The sequence below is a fragment of the Anabas testudineus genome, chromosome 4, assembly GCF_900324465.2.
Source record: "Anabas testudineus chromosome 4, fAnaTes1.2, whole genome shotgun sequence".
Classification (NCBI taxonomy): Eukaryota; Metazoa; Chordata; class Actinopteri; order Anabantiformes; family Anabantidae; genus Anabas; species Anabas testudineus.
Window position 1 is genome coordinate 1996547 of NC_046613.1, and position 14324 is coordinate 2010870.

General features: G+C 38.7%; 1 protein-coding gene across 6 annotated transcripts in view; it reads left to right on the forward strand.

Moving 5' to 3' along the window:
* ect2 (epithelial cell transforming 2) overlaps positions 1–11383 on the forward strand; it is a 35636-nt gene extending 24253 nt beyond the window's left edge. For 4 of the 6 annotated variants that reach the window (XM_026346220.1, XM_026346219.1, XM_026346222.1 and 1 more), the window contains 5 exons: positions 90–244; positions 819–926; positions 3864–3992; positions 5933–6509; positions 10025–10123. In XM_026346220.1, coding sequence (XP_026202005.1) covers positions 90–244; positions 819–926; positions 3864–3992; positions 5933–6478 — 938 coding nt within the window. In that variant the 3' untranslated portion in view covers positions 6479–6509; positions 10025–10123. Of the gene's footprint in view, positions 1–89; positions 245–818; positions 927–3863; positions 3993–5932; positions 6510–10024 lie in introns of all 6 variants that reach the window. The other 2 variants (XM_026346223.1, XM_026346225.1) reach the window with 1 other exon arrangement.
* The last annotated feature ends 2941 nt before the right edge of the window (positions 11384–14324 follow it).

Below are 14324 nucleotides of genomic sequence, written 5' to 3' on the forward strand. Positions count from 1 at the left end.
CTCATACATTTCTCTCTCATTCTCTCTGTCTTATCTTCTCCCACACCCTCTAACTATTTTCCTCTAACTCTTTCACCTCCTCACTTCAGATTGTGTCAATGCCTTTGCTTTGGTCGTCCGCCCTCCGACTGAACATGAGAACTTGTTGTTCAGCTTCCAACTGGCTGGAGAGGAAACCGTTAAAAGTGCCTGGCTGCGGACGCTTTGCCGCCATGTGGCTAACACCATCTGCCGGGCTGATGCGGTGAGAATTTAATTAAATAAATATGTATGTCTATGTACATGAGTACATAAGTGTCACTTTTAGCAACAAGGAGAACCCAAACTTTTCACGTGTGTCAACATTTTGCCACTATCTGCTCGCTTTTTTTTTAAAATCATAAATAACCTAGTATCAATCTTATTTATTAACAGTTTAGGGGACATTATGGAAAACCAACTTGTTATGGGCTCATTATCCTTCATGATTAAGCCTATAGCAGGTTATGGAGGTGAGACTGACTGTATTTGGCAGAGCAAGCAGCAGAGGGCGTTGTATGCCTCTGGTCTACCTCCTGTCTCACATTCAGCATTCCTAATGCTGTTTTCACTGGGTCAGCGCTGCAGTGTGAATATCAATGAGATAGAACCCTGCTTGTAAAACAGCCCACTGCAGGGGAAGAGAAATAAAGACCGTGTGTGAATCCCACTGCACATCTTCTTTTGTAACTGTTTTGACAGGAAAGTATAATGTATGTGTTGGCACTGAAACGTGAAGTGCTCACTTCAGGTCACGATTTATCATGTTGAGTTTGAGGCTGTGTCTGTTTTGTAACCAGGAGGACATGATTCAGTGTACAGATCCAGACTCACTCCAGGTCACCACCAAGGATATGGACAGCACTCTGAGCAAAGCTTCAAGGGCCATTAAGAAGACTTCAAAGAAGGTAAAGGCAGGAGAATAAGTTCCATGATTAACCTTTCCAACAGGATCTTTTTCCAGGGTATAGGGCCGAACTCTTAATGTAGATTGATGATCGATGTTCCCAGTTTTTTTTGTCAAATTACCTACTTAGAAAACTGTCTATGATGGAATAGGGAGGGTGATTGAAACAAAGAGCAACTAGTTTCTTGTTTCATTCACTGCTGCCACAGTCCTACTTTCAAACCAGACAGTGTTAGAACTGCACTACTGTCATCTTTTATGACTGACTATTCAGCTAACAGCACTTTGCAGCTGTGCAAAGACAAAACACAGCTGCTTTTTAAAAAAATCTATCCAACCTTAACACAGAGTGACTTAATACATTGTAGTCCAGATTGTGAGATTTCTAAACTACTACTTCATGATGACTTACACAGAAACCAAGTGCGACATGAAGTATCTAGTTCTCATCATAAAATCTTCAGCTGGGGTCCAAATTTAACTGCTCAAAAACTGCACATTTTAACTTAAATTGAGGGACTTCCTGTACTTAGACACTTTTATCCAAAGCGACTTTCAAGTAAGGTACAATGTAAAAGCAGGGTAAGCGTAATGTGGTCTTGCCTAAAGACCACTACTGGAGGTAGTCCATAGCTGGGATTCGAACTCCGGTCTTTCGCTTGGAGGGAAGTGATGTTACTTCATTACCCAGCCAAATTTATACTTATTTTGTGAAAGAATGCTAGAAACAAGCAGATAAAAATACTGAAGTGTCAAATGACATTTGAAAAAAAAGGAAACATTTGAGAGGAACAGTTAAGTGTTTTCGTCAGTTCAGACCTTTTGATCCAGTATTACTTCTACTTTGTGTTTTCTTGATGCTTTTCCTTCATTCAAAGATTAAATACTTAAAAAAAAGACAACCTGAGGTCAACAGCTGTTACCTTTCAAGACATATTTACATACCCAAAACGTAACACTAGCCTCCTAATGAAACTTTCTAAAACATGCAGTATAATCAATACCATCCACACATTTAAAAAAATAGTATTAATTTAAATTAATTTTTACTAAAGTGAACTTTACTTGATATAATTCTCCCCTGTCCACACAACATGGTCCTCAGCAAAGGTTAATCAAGCCTTTTGATTCTTTCTGCTAATGAGAGGTTTGGTGACTGCAGAGTAGGCTTTCAGTCCAACTACAAGTACTGCCAGAGGGTTTCAGTCACTTAAGAATAACTCCCAATTTAACAAAGTCAGTGGAAACTGGAAAGGTTGGCTGCCAGTTAAATAGGGTTTTTTGATAATTGATGAAATTAGCACCAGTTTAGCAAGTGCTAAATTAAAACCAATAACTAGGAGGTATCTCAAAGAGTTCTCTCACTTTGATCAGAGTTCTTTTTTAAATATATCATTTTAAGTTTTTTATACTGTGCTTCGGAATATATGTAACTATGGAAATATGCGTAAAATACTGCTATTTTACTCCTGTTTATATCACTTTAATTAGGACTGAGCAGTGACCTTGATATTTAGTAAATTGTATGTTGTATTCTAAGTTTTTATCTCCAGTTTATGTGCTGTGTTTGTAGACATAATTTAAAACTGTTATACTAAACTAGCTATATCATTATCTACCTTAGGTAATATTAGTTAATTCAATTTGTGAAAACATTTGAAGTATTTTACTAAAAATAATAAGTAGGCTGGATTTGTTAGCATGTTTTGTCACAAAATCTGATCTAATTTTTATCTGAGTCAAGAGTATTGACCAATATAAGATACCTAAAATAATAGCACAAAAAAACATTCATAACAACATCCATAATGATAGTGGAAAAAGTATGTGAACCTTTAGAATTAATTGGTTGAGGCCTGGGCTCCGGATTTTGTTTTTCTGAAGCCATTCGGTTGTGCATTTTTGGGTCATTGTCCTGTTGCATCACCCAATTTCGTTTCAGACTTTCTGACATTATCCTGAAGCACTTGTGGGATGTTGTTTTCATGGTTATATGCAGTGCTCCTTTCACGTCTAATGTAGTACTGTGTGTTCTTTCCAAATAGTTCAGTTTTGATTTGTCAGTTCATAAAATACTTATGGTACTCCCAATACCACTGTGGAGTGTCAGTTTGCTCTTTTGCAAATTTCAAGTGTGCATCAATGTTCTTTTTAGTAAGCAGCAGCTTTCTTTGTAGTGTGCTGGCATAGATACTTAGTTCAATGTTTTGCCTACTGTAGACTCATGAACACAGGGGTTGTTTTTAGTTTTGTTTTTTTTTGTTTTTTTAAACCTGATTATGTGTTTATTGTTCTCTTTGGTTCATTTTGACTGGCCACTTCTTGGTCACAGTCCCAAAGTGTCTCCATTTGTAGATTGTTTGCCTAACTTTATACTGATCAGTTTCTAAAGTCCTTGACATCACTTTGTAATGCTTTTCAGCTTCATGTAAATTAACAATTCTTTATTATACATTCTCTGAAACTCCTTTTGTCGAGGCATAGCTCATATAAGCGTATTCTTTCATGTACAGAGCAAACTCAAAAAGTTTCAGTGTTTTTTGTCAAAGTAGCTCTAGTCAACACCCTCAAAATAAGGTGTGCTAAAACCTGAGTACTTTTTCTATTTGCACAGTGAGGTTTTTATAGTTGTTCTCAATAAAGACAAGAAAAATCAGAATTTCTTTTGTGTTACTATTATTTTAGGCACATTATATTTGTTAATACTCTTGACTTGGATAAGGATCAGATCACATTTTAAGACAAATGAATGCAGAAAACATGAAACTCCACACCAACCTCTTTTTTTCTTTTTTTCTTAATTTTTTTTCATGCAGTTTCTATGAAGTAGAATATCCACATCATCAGCTCTAACCTCAAACTAAACTCTGCTAACACATAAGATCATTATAGCATAACAATAACTTAAATTCTCTCTGTGTGTATGTGCATTTGCTAGGTGACAAGGGCTTTTTCTTTCACAAAGACCCCGAAGCGTGTGATCCAGAGGGCGTTCTTGGCTAACAACACTCCAGATGAGAAAGGCCAGAGTTGTGAAAACCACATCGGCAGCAGCTCCACACTGGCTGTAAGTCATTGTTTATTTGCCTGTCTAAAGAAATCATTGTTTAAGACTGACATTGTGCTGAGACTTTTTTCTTCCCTTTTGTAGTACTGTTAGTTTAGCAGTTGGTTTACTTACCATATTTTCATACTCTGTTCTATAGCCAATTTTTCAGTGGTTAACTTTCACTAAATAATTTGGGGTGAAGAAGACAAGGGGAAAAGTCTACTTTTACAACTTTCAGAACAGCAAAGACACAATAAACTGGCCAAGCACAGAAACCAGAACTATAAACATCATCATCCCAGGCCAATTTATTTTTCTCAAATTAATGTCCCTTTAATGTTAAAGGCTGTACATTAAAGGCTTAAGGTAATTCTCACAACACTCAACAGTGGAAGCAATGTGTGCTTTGTTTCAAAGGAATTCATCCTTTTTTTTTTTTTTTCTTTTTTGCCTCTGGCGCTGCTTTTAATAACAGTAGAGCAGGTGAGTCACATTGCATCTGAAGAAAAGGCACTTCAGTGGAACTGCTAAAACAAACTTGGCTAATGAAAACCGAAAAAAAAAAAAGTAAACTCCCAGACTTGGTTAATGTTATTTGTAAACGAGTAGTTTTTTTCTCTCTGACCTGTGACCTCACAAAAAAGTAAATGTTATGTTATAATAAAGCAGTAATAAATGTTACATGAAAAATAATGTAGTCCGTACTTCCCCTGGAAGGGACTCGAAAATTACTATTTGGTTAAGAGGTTTAGTCAGCTGTATCTTGCTGATTTAAAACACCCTTTAATTGTTACAGTTGATAAAGAGTCTTATACACCTTTGTTTAAAGGGGCATTACATTATAAATATAAAAGGACAGCGGGCCATGAGGACCTGGGTTGGGGACCACTGCTCCTGATTGCTAGCAGTACTAGTAATAGATGTTTTTTCACCCTCACTCATCTTATCACTCAGCTAAATGATGAAAGCAGGGTCAACATGTGTGAACAAGCTCACACAATTTGTATAGATGACCTATATTTTCTCTCCTGACATGTGTAAAAACATTCTGAAATGTAATGTGACAGATAAACCCGAATTGTCAAATCAGGGCCTGAATTTCAGTACGGGACACACTTGACTTGCCCTCTCTCCACAAGGCTCGGAGAATCATCTTTTGTTAGTCTGTTGTTAGAAAGGTAAAGTTCGGTCTCAGTGATACAAACGTGACAGGATGCAAACTTCGACCACTGACTAAAACATAAGTGTAATTTACTTACTAGATAAGATCTGTAGATGAAGCCAAAAGTAAATTGTATAGAAATTACCTCCCCATTATGAAAACAGAATTTCATGCCCTGATAACCATTTTTCTTTAAAGTAAAGGTATATGAATATTAAGAGGTCATACGATTTCATACAATTTGTATATCTTAATCTCTGAATACCCAGGAGGATACTTTGATGTGCTGTGACCCGACGTCATGATGTTAAAAACCTCACTAGCTTTCTAATGTTTCCTGATATTTTGCATGCTGTTGATGTGTTTGTGTCTGGCTGTCACAAAACAACAGTGGCTCTTCACCATACCAAACCCTCAGAGGGACGCACACAGCTTTCGCTATGCCCCCGTCAATGCATTTTTAAAGATATGTTGGTGTTTAGTGTCCCTTTAAGGTTATAGGTTATTATTTGTACATTGTCTTTTTAAAACTCCAATATTGATCTGTCCATATGTGTCCCTGCAGATGGCTCTCCCTCACTGTGCTTGAAAACCTACTGACCTTTCTGTCTAACTTTCTGCCTTTCCTTCTGTACTCTTTCATTTGAGAACAAATGTTAGTATTTTGTTCCCTCTTCTGAGGAGTTCCTCTCTCCTTGTATTTTGTTTTAGCGTTTATGTTCTTTCTCTCTCAGCCTTCTTTTTTTAGATATGTAAATCCTTTTATTATGTGTCTCTCCTGTATTATGTACTCTAGATGTCGCGCTCTGCCTCCACGTTCAGTCTGAGTGATTCTGGCAAGAGCAGTGCCGTGGTGCAGCGCTCTAACTCTCTGGACCACCCTCCTGTCAGAGCAAGAGTCCCTGTCTGTATGCGTACTCCTTGCAGCCCAGCCCAAAAGCCTGTCTGTAGCCCTAGTCCCTGTGCTGCCCCTGAATCCAGCCACAGACTTGGACCCAACTATTATCCTAGCCCTAGAGAATCCAAGTCCACTCATAATGATTCATTGCTGACCCAACCAGCACAATCTAATTTAGGCCTCAGCACCCCCCAACAGTCCACCTCCATTTCCATTCCAGCTATCCAAAAGTCCACTCAGCTCAACTCCAAAGACCCCCAGCCAAAATCTAGCCAGCATATGTCCAGACACCTACCCTCTGCAGGATTCCAGCCAAAGTTAGTGACTCCTCTGCATTGTAATACCAAAGAGAGGACCTTCTCTGAATCATGTAGAGATCCCCAGATCCCCTTGGACCCATGCAAAGCTGTCTTGACCAGTCCTCGCAGGGAGACACTGCTGTAATCCACTGCTAAGATCACTTCTGGAGACTCATGTGAGCAATCATTGTTGTGTAGTCTGAAGTGGTGGTGCACAAGTGCCCTTTTTAATTTGAAATGAATTCTTGCTTTTAACATCCATACACCACTGGTGCTTTTATAGTTGCCAAATCAACTTCTTAGAAGCTGAGATCCTGGAACAACAATGTAGGAGTGTAATAAGGGTCTGCTTCACAGCTGACCTCTAAACTATAGTGAGTAGATATGAGGGGGTTAGAAACATTGGAATAGCATGAGTGTAATTCTTCTCCCCAGTTTAGATTGACGTTATTGGCTTGGGCAGAGATTCTAAGGGTTGATTTGGAAAACCTTTGTTACTATGAATCACCCGGGTTACTAATTGGTGGTGGCTGGGAATATGCACTAGGTGTCTGTTATTAATAGTAGGCCACGTTCAAAGGCTGGGACATAGGTTTTTCATCCAGTTGGAAGCCTGCAATCTCTCAGGATGAAAGGCTCATTTAAAGACATGCCGGTTTTTCCGGTTTTTACCATATTACTGTTGAATATGGTCATTACAAAGTAGCTTGAATGAACAATCACCCAAATTAACATGTGTTCCTAGGCTGAGGTTAACTTTTAGTCGGCTTTGTTTCAAGCAGTTCTCATGGAACTAATTTGACTAATAAAAGTACCGGTTGAGAAATATTTGAAGTGTAAAAAATACTAAGGCATGTCTTTAGTTTTGGATGCTTTACTGGGTGGATGTGTTTTGGCTAGGTTAGAAAAAAATTGCTTGCTAAAATTAAAATGTCAATGTATTCATGGGAGCTGAGGCTGACTTCTTATCTGAGCATTAATGATTGGTGGCAGGTCAACTGTCGTATATTTAAGTTTGTGACGGCTGAGTAACTGAGCACATTGTGTCCACTTCTCACTTGTTTGAGTACTGCTCTACCTGTCTGAGCAGAAGTCATGCTTAACAAATGGGGTTTGATGTAACAGAATGATAGCGTTACCTGCAAACACCTCTGAATAGGCCTGTCATGATACTTACTTTTGGTGGATAATATAATTGCAATAGACAGATCTTTTTGACATTTTAAGACCATTTGTGCCTTTGATGGGAAATGTCCAAAACACAAATGACCTACACGATGTATTATCTCCAAATGCCTCGACATGATATGCTGAAATGCATATCATTGTCAGAAAAAATGATTGAAGTTGTTTCCATATATTTATATTGGAGAATACATTTTAATTAACTAACACAAAGCATTAATTATTAGTTTTTTGTTTATTTTTTTGTAAATTCTTCATTACTCATAATACATCAGTTGAAAGACAAAGTTTTTACTGGACATTCATCTGTGTTTCTTGGCATTTATTCTAAACCTAGTGGTTGCTGTACTTCTTGCTTGCAGTCAGAATTCTGTACTAAAGTGCAGTGCAATCCAGTGAAAGGCCACATTCAAACAAACTTTGATGTTAATCGTGAGAATACCTCTGCATGACACTGTCAATATATTCTGGAAATAGGGACAGTCTTTTGATGTCTGACAGAATCTCAAATGGAGATGTTTTGTGAAACTGTGCATAAAAATAAATGTAAATTAGCAGGGTAGCAGGTGTATAATGAGGGCCGGATATGTGTGCTTTGTGACCAGTGGTGTCCTTGACCTGGCCTTCCTCTCCAGTGAAAGCAGCCTGTTAATCTCTTCATTCAGCCCTAATCATGCTTTGTGTTTCTGAAATCCTCTAGCACCACTTACTAACATGTAATCAAGGTTGCCATTCACCAGCTACTGTTGCCTGCTGACACAAATAGAAAGAAAGGAGAAAGACTGTTTCTGCATGACTTTCTGCCAGGTGGAAATCTACTGAAATGTGATGTTGGCAAAGGTTGCCCGTCTCAATTAGTTCAGTGCCAAGGTTTGGCTTGGAATGCAGAGAGGCTTTAGTAACATTTGTCTTTTGCATTCAGTAATTAAGATGAGGCTGGAGCTCATAAATCAAGCTTGTTCTTCACGCACACACTCATTTCGATTGCAAACTACATGGCTCACATCACAGCCTGTCTTGTTGGACAAGCTTTTAAAAGTGCACGTTGTTTTGGGATGCTGGTATTAAGTTGAATGGCTCAGTCAATACCTACTTAACATACACTACACTTACGTAATCTGGATACAGTCAATGTTCTCTTTTTAGCTGAGTTCTCAACTACACCGCATCACTGATCGAGCTAGAACCAAAAATCCTTGATGCAAAAAACTTAACATGCTATTGAGAAGAGAGAAAATAGCAAGGGTCAAAGAGAGAACACAACGCAAGGTAATTACCATCAGCATTTCATGGAGGAGTTGTATTGTTATGTATAATTTTAACAACATGTTTATTCTGTGATGGAAATTATATCAGTATTCCACAGGGATGGGGATCTTGTGAAGCACGAAAAGGAAAACAGAAAAAAAACATTCAAATAATTTTTTTTTTTATTTTAATAAAGCTAATGCAATTTTATAACATCTAATAATAGTTGACTGACAGCACCTGTGAGTTTGGAAATGTGAACAGATGATTAGGGCAAAATTGGTTTTCCCCAAGTCACTGTCACAGTGTGTTGTGTCTGACTAGAGCAGTATCGTCAGACAGCTTCATTCACATGTTCTGCTAAGAAATAGCCTACAGTCTTGACGAGTTCTAAAGCGAGTGACCACACAACATTTAACCAATGCTTGGTTGGTGAATTGTGCTTCACAGTGATGGTATTATAGGATCAAAAAGCAGCCTCAGCATGATCACAGATCACACGTGATCATTACAAGAAGTTGTCACGTTCCACCACTCTTTTGTTTTGTTGTCACGCGGTGAGGAGCTCCATTGTGTCTGCATTTTTTTCCCCATTGTCATTATAAACATCAAAACAGGAAACAAAAAAGCATGACTCACAGGTAAAATCAGTGAGTCACGCTTACAAAATAAGTGGGGGGGGTAGAGGAAAAATCACAGTACTCATCTGCTGCATGTGTTCATGGATTTACTTCTTCCTGATAACTTGCATTAGCTGGTCAGTGACTATAAATGTCGTCATACTGTACATTCACATATGGACTCAGGCTATCTTGTCCCAAATAATAACATCTTCTCCTTCTAACTAATTGGGTGTGGTGGAAAGTTTAAAGGATATTTTTAGTTTATTACAATGTCTTTTTTTGGCCAGACAATCTGCTTTAGGCAGATTATCTAAGGCTTGTGCAGTTACATTGCCGCAGTTATTCTGAAATAACCTTATTGTAGCCTGATGATAACTAGACTGTGATTTAGTTTTACTTAAACATGCCAAAGGAATTAGGAATGTTGGCTGTGATTAGGTCTGTGGACAGGCTAACCTGTTAGTGATGTAGTACAATGCTCTTACCACCAATAAGAAGAAACAAGAGTTGTAATAAACTAAAATGATCCTTTAACAATAAAGTGGGATCATAAAGGTATATGCTGACTTTTTCTCACTTCACTTCTTCCATATTTGTTGTCTCTTTTCATTCATTCCTCTCTTTTCTATTGGCAGGCACGCCATTCCCCCTCCATGGTCAATCTGCCTTCCATGTTTGAGAGGAAGTACCACACATTCAGTCGTTCGACCACCCACCTCTTCTGAGATACTGGGCTGACCTGTCTTTTCACCTCCATAGTCTTCACCTCTATGACTGATGCAAACAGCGAGATGTGACTGGAAAGGTCTGTGTACACGGTCTAAGCTGCAAGTAAAGTATGGCAAACTAGTATTTGTCCATACTGGAGCTCGTTACAGACTTTCCAAACACAGGAAAATGGCATTTTGCTTCCCGGAGCTGAAACGTGGGCCAAGTGGGGTTACACCAACTGTCTTGCATGTCTTCAGCATGCATTCAGCAGCATTTGGTCTCCGTTACTGAGAACTAGGAAGAAAAAAGATCTCATCACCCCTGGTCTGACAGTTGTGCAGTTTGTTGCATCTTCTAAAACTTGAGTTAAGGAGCTAACTGGAATGGTACTACAGCATGCTCAGAAGCTACAGGTGTGCAATTACCACTGGTTCTGCTAAGGTTCACCTTAAAAAATGAAGGAAACTGCTTTTTGCTGCAATTGATTATTGATTATCTGGCCTCATGGTCTTGATTGTTTTTCTTCATATACTTTGTTACATCTTCTATAAACAGGTTTTGTGTTCGATTTTTAATTTTTTCACTATTGTCCAGAAATCTTAATATGATCTAAAGACCAAACTCATCTCATCCTCCAGTCAAACTTCATGATGTCCCTGGATGCTAGTTTCATTCAACTAGTTGAGGTAGTCCCATACAGGTTAAAAGTAATAACAGGGCAACAAATGCAGGTTGCTGAGCTCGTTGTGGGTTTTGTGCACTAAAGTTACAAGGTAACAACTCTTGCCCTTAACTGTGTCATGCCTTTTTTAATGATATAAACTGACATTCAATATGTTATTGTAGTGTGATAGACTTAATTTCACCTGATATAATATTCCTTATTGTGACTAACCCACCTTCTTAATATGAACGTACGATAGCGTCCAGCTTTTATAAAGCTTCTATCTGAACATTCAAGAGATTTATTTGAGAAGAATAAAAGCACATATCGTCTTTTTCCCTGTCTCACCCATTCATGTTTTAATAGCTGTGTTTATAGTGTGACTTCGTTGCGTCTGTGTCTGTATTCAAGAAGGGATGCTGCATCAGTGTATATATTTATTCTTGATAAATAGGTTTTATACCAGTATTTTTCCCTCCTTAAGCTGTTTGTTTTTTTTCCCTACTTGTGTATCTGTTGTTTCTTTAATCCTGTTTTCATTGAGCTTCAATCGTCTTTGGTTGATTCATGTCTGTATTAAATGCACTTAAACATGTACCTAAAGATGTAAGCTTTTTCACTTGTGTGTGTGTGTATCTTTCATCTGAACGTTTAAAAAAGTAATTCTGTTCCATAGTTTTACTTGTAGGGGGAGCTGACTAAATATATCAAGTCTTTTGTGTGAAAATAAATTATTTTATTCCCTTTTTATGGAGTCAGATCTTCTATTGTGTGTTGTTGTGGGGAACTGCAAAGTTAAACCGAAAGTCTAAAAAGGTTAATTTTGTCATAAGGAAATGTTAATTTCCATCTTGTACAAGCTGATCAGAATTCAATGCTCTCATTTGATCTCTTGGATATCTATCATTAACCAATAAACTGCCTCAGAACGCCTTCAAATGTTGTATTTGCAACATATTCTTGGAGTTTAAGATCTTTGAAGGTCTGTTAGTGATTTATACTGTACTTTGAAGGGAGCTCATGAATGCTCCTCAGTACTTCTTACTGATTTGATGTCAGAGTTACTTTAGAAGTTTCTGGGTCCCCCTAGACAAAAAAAAAAGGAAAAGTTTTCCTTCCCTTCATAAATCAGAGATGCTGTTTTTTAAATTCATTTTCAAACTAACCGTTAGTTGGGTCTTTGAAAAAAGTAAACCCAGTCCCGAAATACTGGCAAATGAGCAAAACAGGGTAACCAGCAGGTTTTCTCGTTAATGTTCGTGTTTGTAAGATGAAAAAACATTTGTATAGTCTTGTAACAAACGGTCCAGGGTGTCGCACAAAGGTACCGCACCGTTTTCTTTAGTGCTGTGATCTCTTAATAATCACTGCAGAATATAATACTTAGCTCGCCCTCCAAACAAGATGGACTTTTAAGCGTGTGATGTTGCAGGGATGTTCTGCTGCTTCATGACTAAGACAACTCGTCATAACTGAGGGAAACATATCCTGCTCCTCAAGAGTGTCAGGTCATCAGTCTGTGAGCTGAAGCTCAAGCACAAATCCATATAACATTCTCCCAGAAGGTGTGAGGGTCCTCTAGGTGAACAGGCCAAAGGTTTGGATTGGAACTACTTTGAGTTAAAGAAATCTGTAAGATTGATATTCAGCAGTGCACAGACAGACAAACTGCTGACTTCCTACACCAAGGGAAGGTGTGTTTTGTCCTTTCATTTTAAGCACATTAGTATTTATGTCATGGCGGCAGGCTGGGAAGAGAAGTGCTCCTGTTTTGTCCTTTTGACACGCCACCTCTTCAAAGCATTATAACATAATCTGTGTCTCCTGGATAAAGCATGGGACATACCAGGCTGCCAGCTGGAGGTACAGTGCCATGCAGGCCTGAGGCAAGGCAAAACTGGGGAATAGCCACAATGAAAAGGCAGCTCTTCACGGAGGACACTCGCTCTTTTTATATTTGCCTTTGCCTTTACTTCAAAGTGCCTTTGACTGACTGTGGGTGTGAAACGAATAGGGAGGCTAAAAAGGAGGAAGTAGGGGGGCTGCAGCTTGAGTGGTAGGGGTCTGCTGGGACACAAAACCGCCAAATATTCAAGCGAGGTAATAATTACCATTATTATACGGCATGCGCCTCACTAAATGCCGTCATTTAGAGAAGATGTCTCCATGTGTGAGAATACGAGGGAAATGCTCGACGGATTACACAGAGGAGTCCGACATGGCGAGAAAGAGCGGTTTGACATTGAAATCCCTCAGCAGAAAGTGAGAATGTGAAGATTGGACCTGTCTTGTGCAAATGAGTTCTCTGCAGTGGAGTTTTCATTATCAGGAAACTTTACGATCTGGAGGTAAAAATGGATTTTTAGAGTTTGTAACGTGTGGAGGTGTTTTCACCCAGAAGAGATCTTAAAAACTATGCTTTTAGATGTTCTGGTCATTTTAAAGCTGTGGTGTGTACAAATTATTCACGTCATTTTATCTTTCATTTTGAGAAAAAGTGGCATGACATGCAGCACAGGTCACTTGCCAATGGTGGAATATAACTTAGTTTTTGAACGCTGCTTCACCTTTTATCAAACTTTTAAACTAAAGTCCACCCCTTGTACAGTACACTGCAGTGCATCGGTTTGTCAGACGCCATGAAAAGGTTTTAGAGAGGACATGTTTCCTGCAGGACAGCGACACTGCAAACAATCAGATCTTACAGAATATGAAACATTGCTGCAGATTAAACCGGCCCACATTATCTACAGTGAATTAGTTAAAATAAGTAAAACCTTAAAAGGTCAATGCCACAGAAAAAAGACATTACTGCACAAATTACTTCACATATTATATACATACGCTACTAGTCAATTTAGATTGTATATGAAAAGGGTTATTTGATATGCTTTGTGTAACCAGACAATAAATGTAGGCAATGCAGTTCCCAGGTAGAGGCTGGAAATATATCCAGACTAAAAACAACCATATCTGTGGTTCTGCTGCATCAGTCAAACAGAAACAGTTCATAATGGTGTTGTTACAATTACAAATAAGAATCACGATCTAAATAGCAGTACTTTGGTTTAGGAGCATCAACATGGTATGTATGGTTAGGACATGACTCTAAGTTCTGTCTGAGTAGGTCACTAGACTGTTCCAACAGTAACACAAGCTGAATACTCACTCTATAATGACAATCAGTACATAAGAACATCAACTTACACAGAGTAAGACTCTTTACTGTCAAAGCTGGGACTGACAGGCCAGTCGCTGTCTTCTTCCTCCCTCTACCAGCCATGCAGGACTCTAACAGGTTCATTCTGATTGAGGTTGAATCCATCTGTCTATTATCTGTTGTTGACCTACAGTCACATCGCAGTGGTAGCAGACTAATCAGGACAGTCAAGACTCCCAAGCAACATGTTTAGCACCTTCTGGGGGCACCAAGCAGAGTCTCAGCCCAGATGAGATACTGTGTATAACCCTTCCGATGTTTTCTGGGTCTAGCCCGGCACGTCATGCATCCTGCTAAGATACCCAAGAAAGGGCATCATACCTACCACCAAGCATGTGGT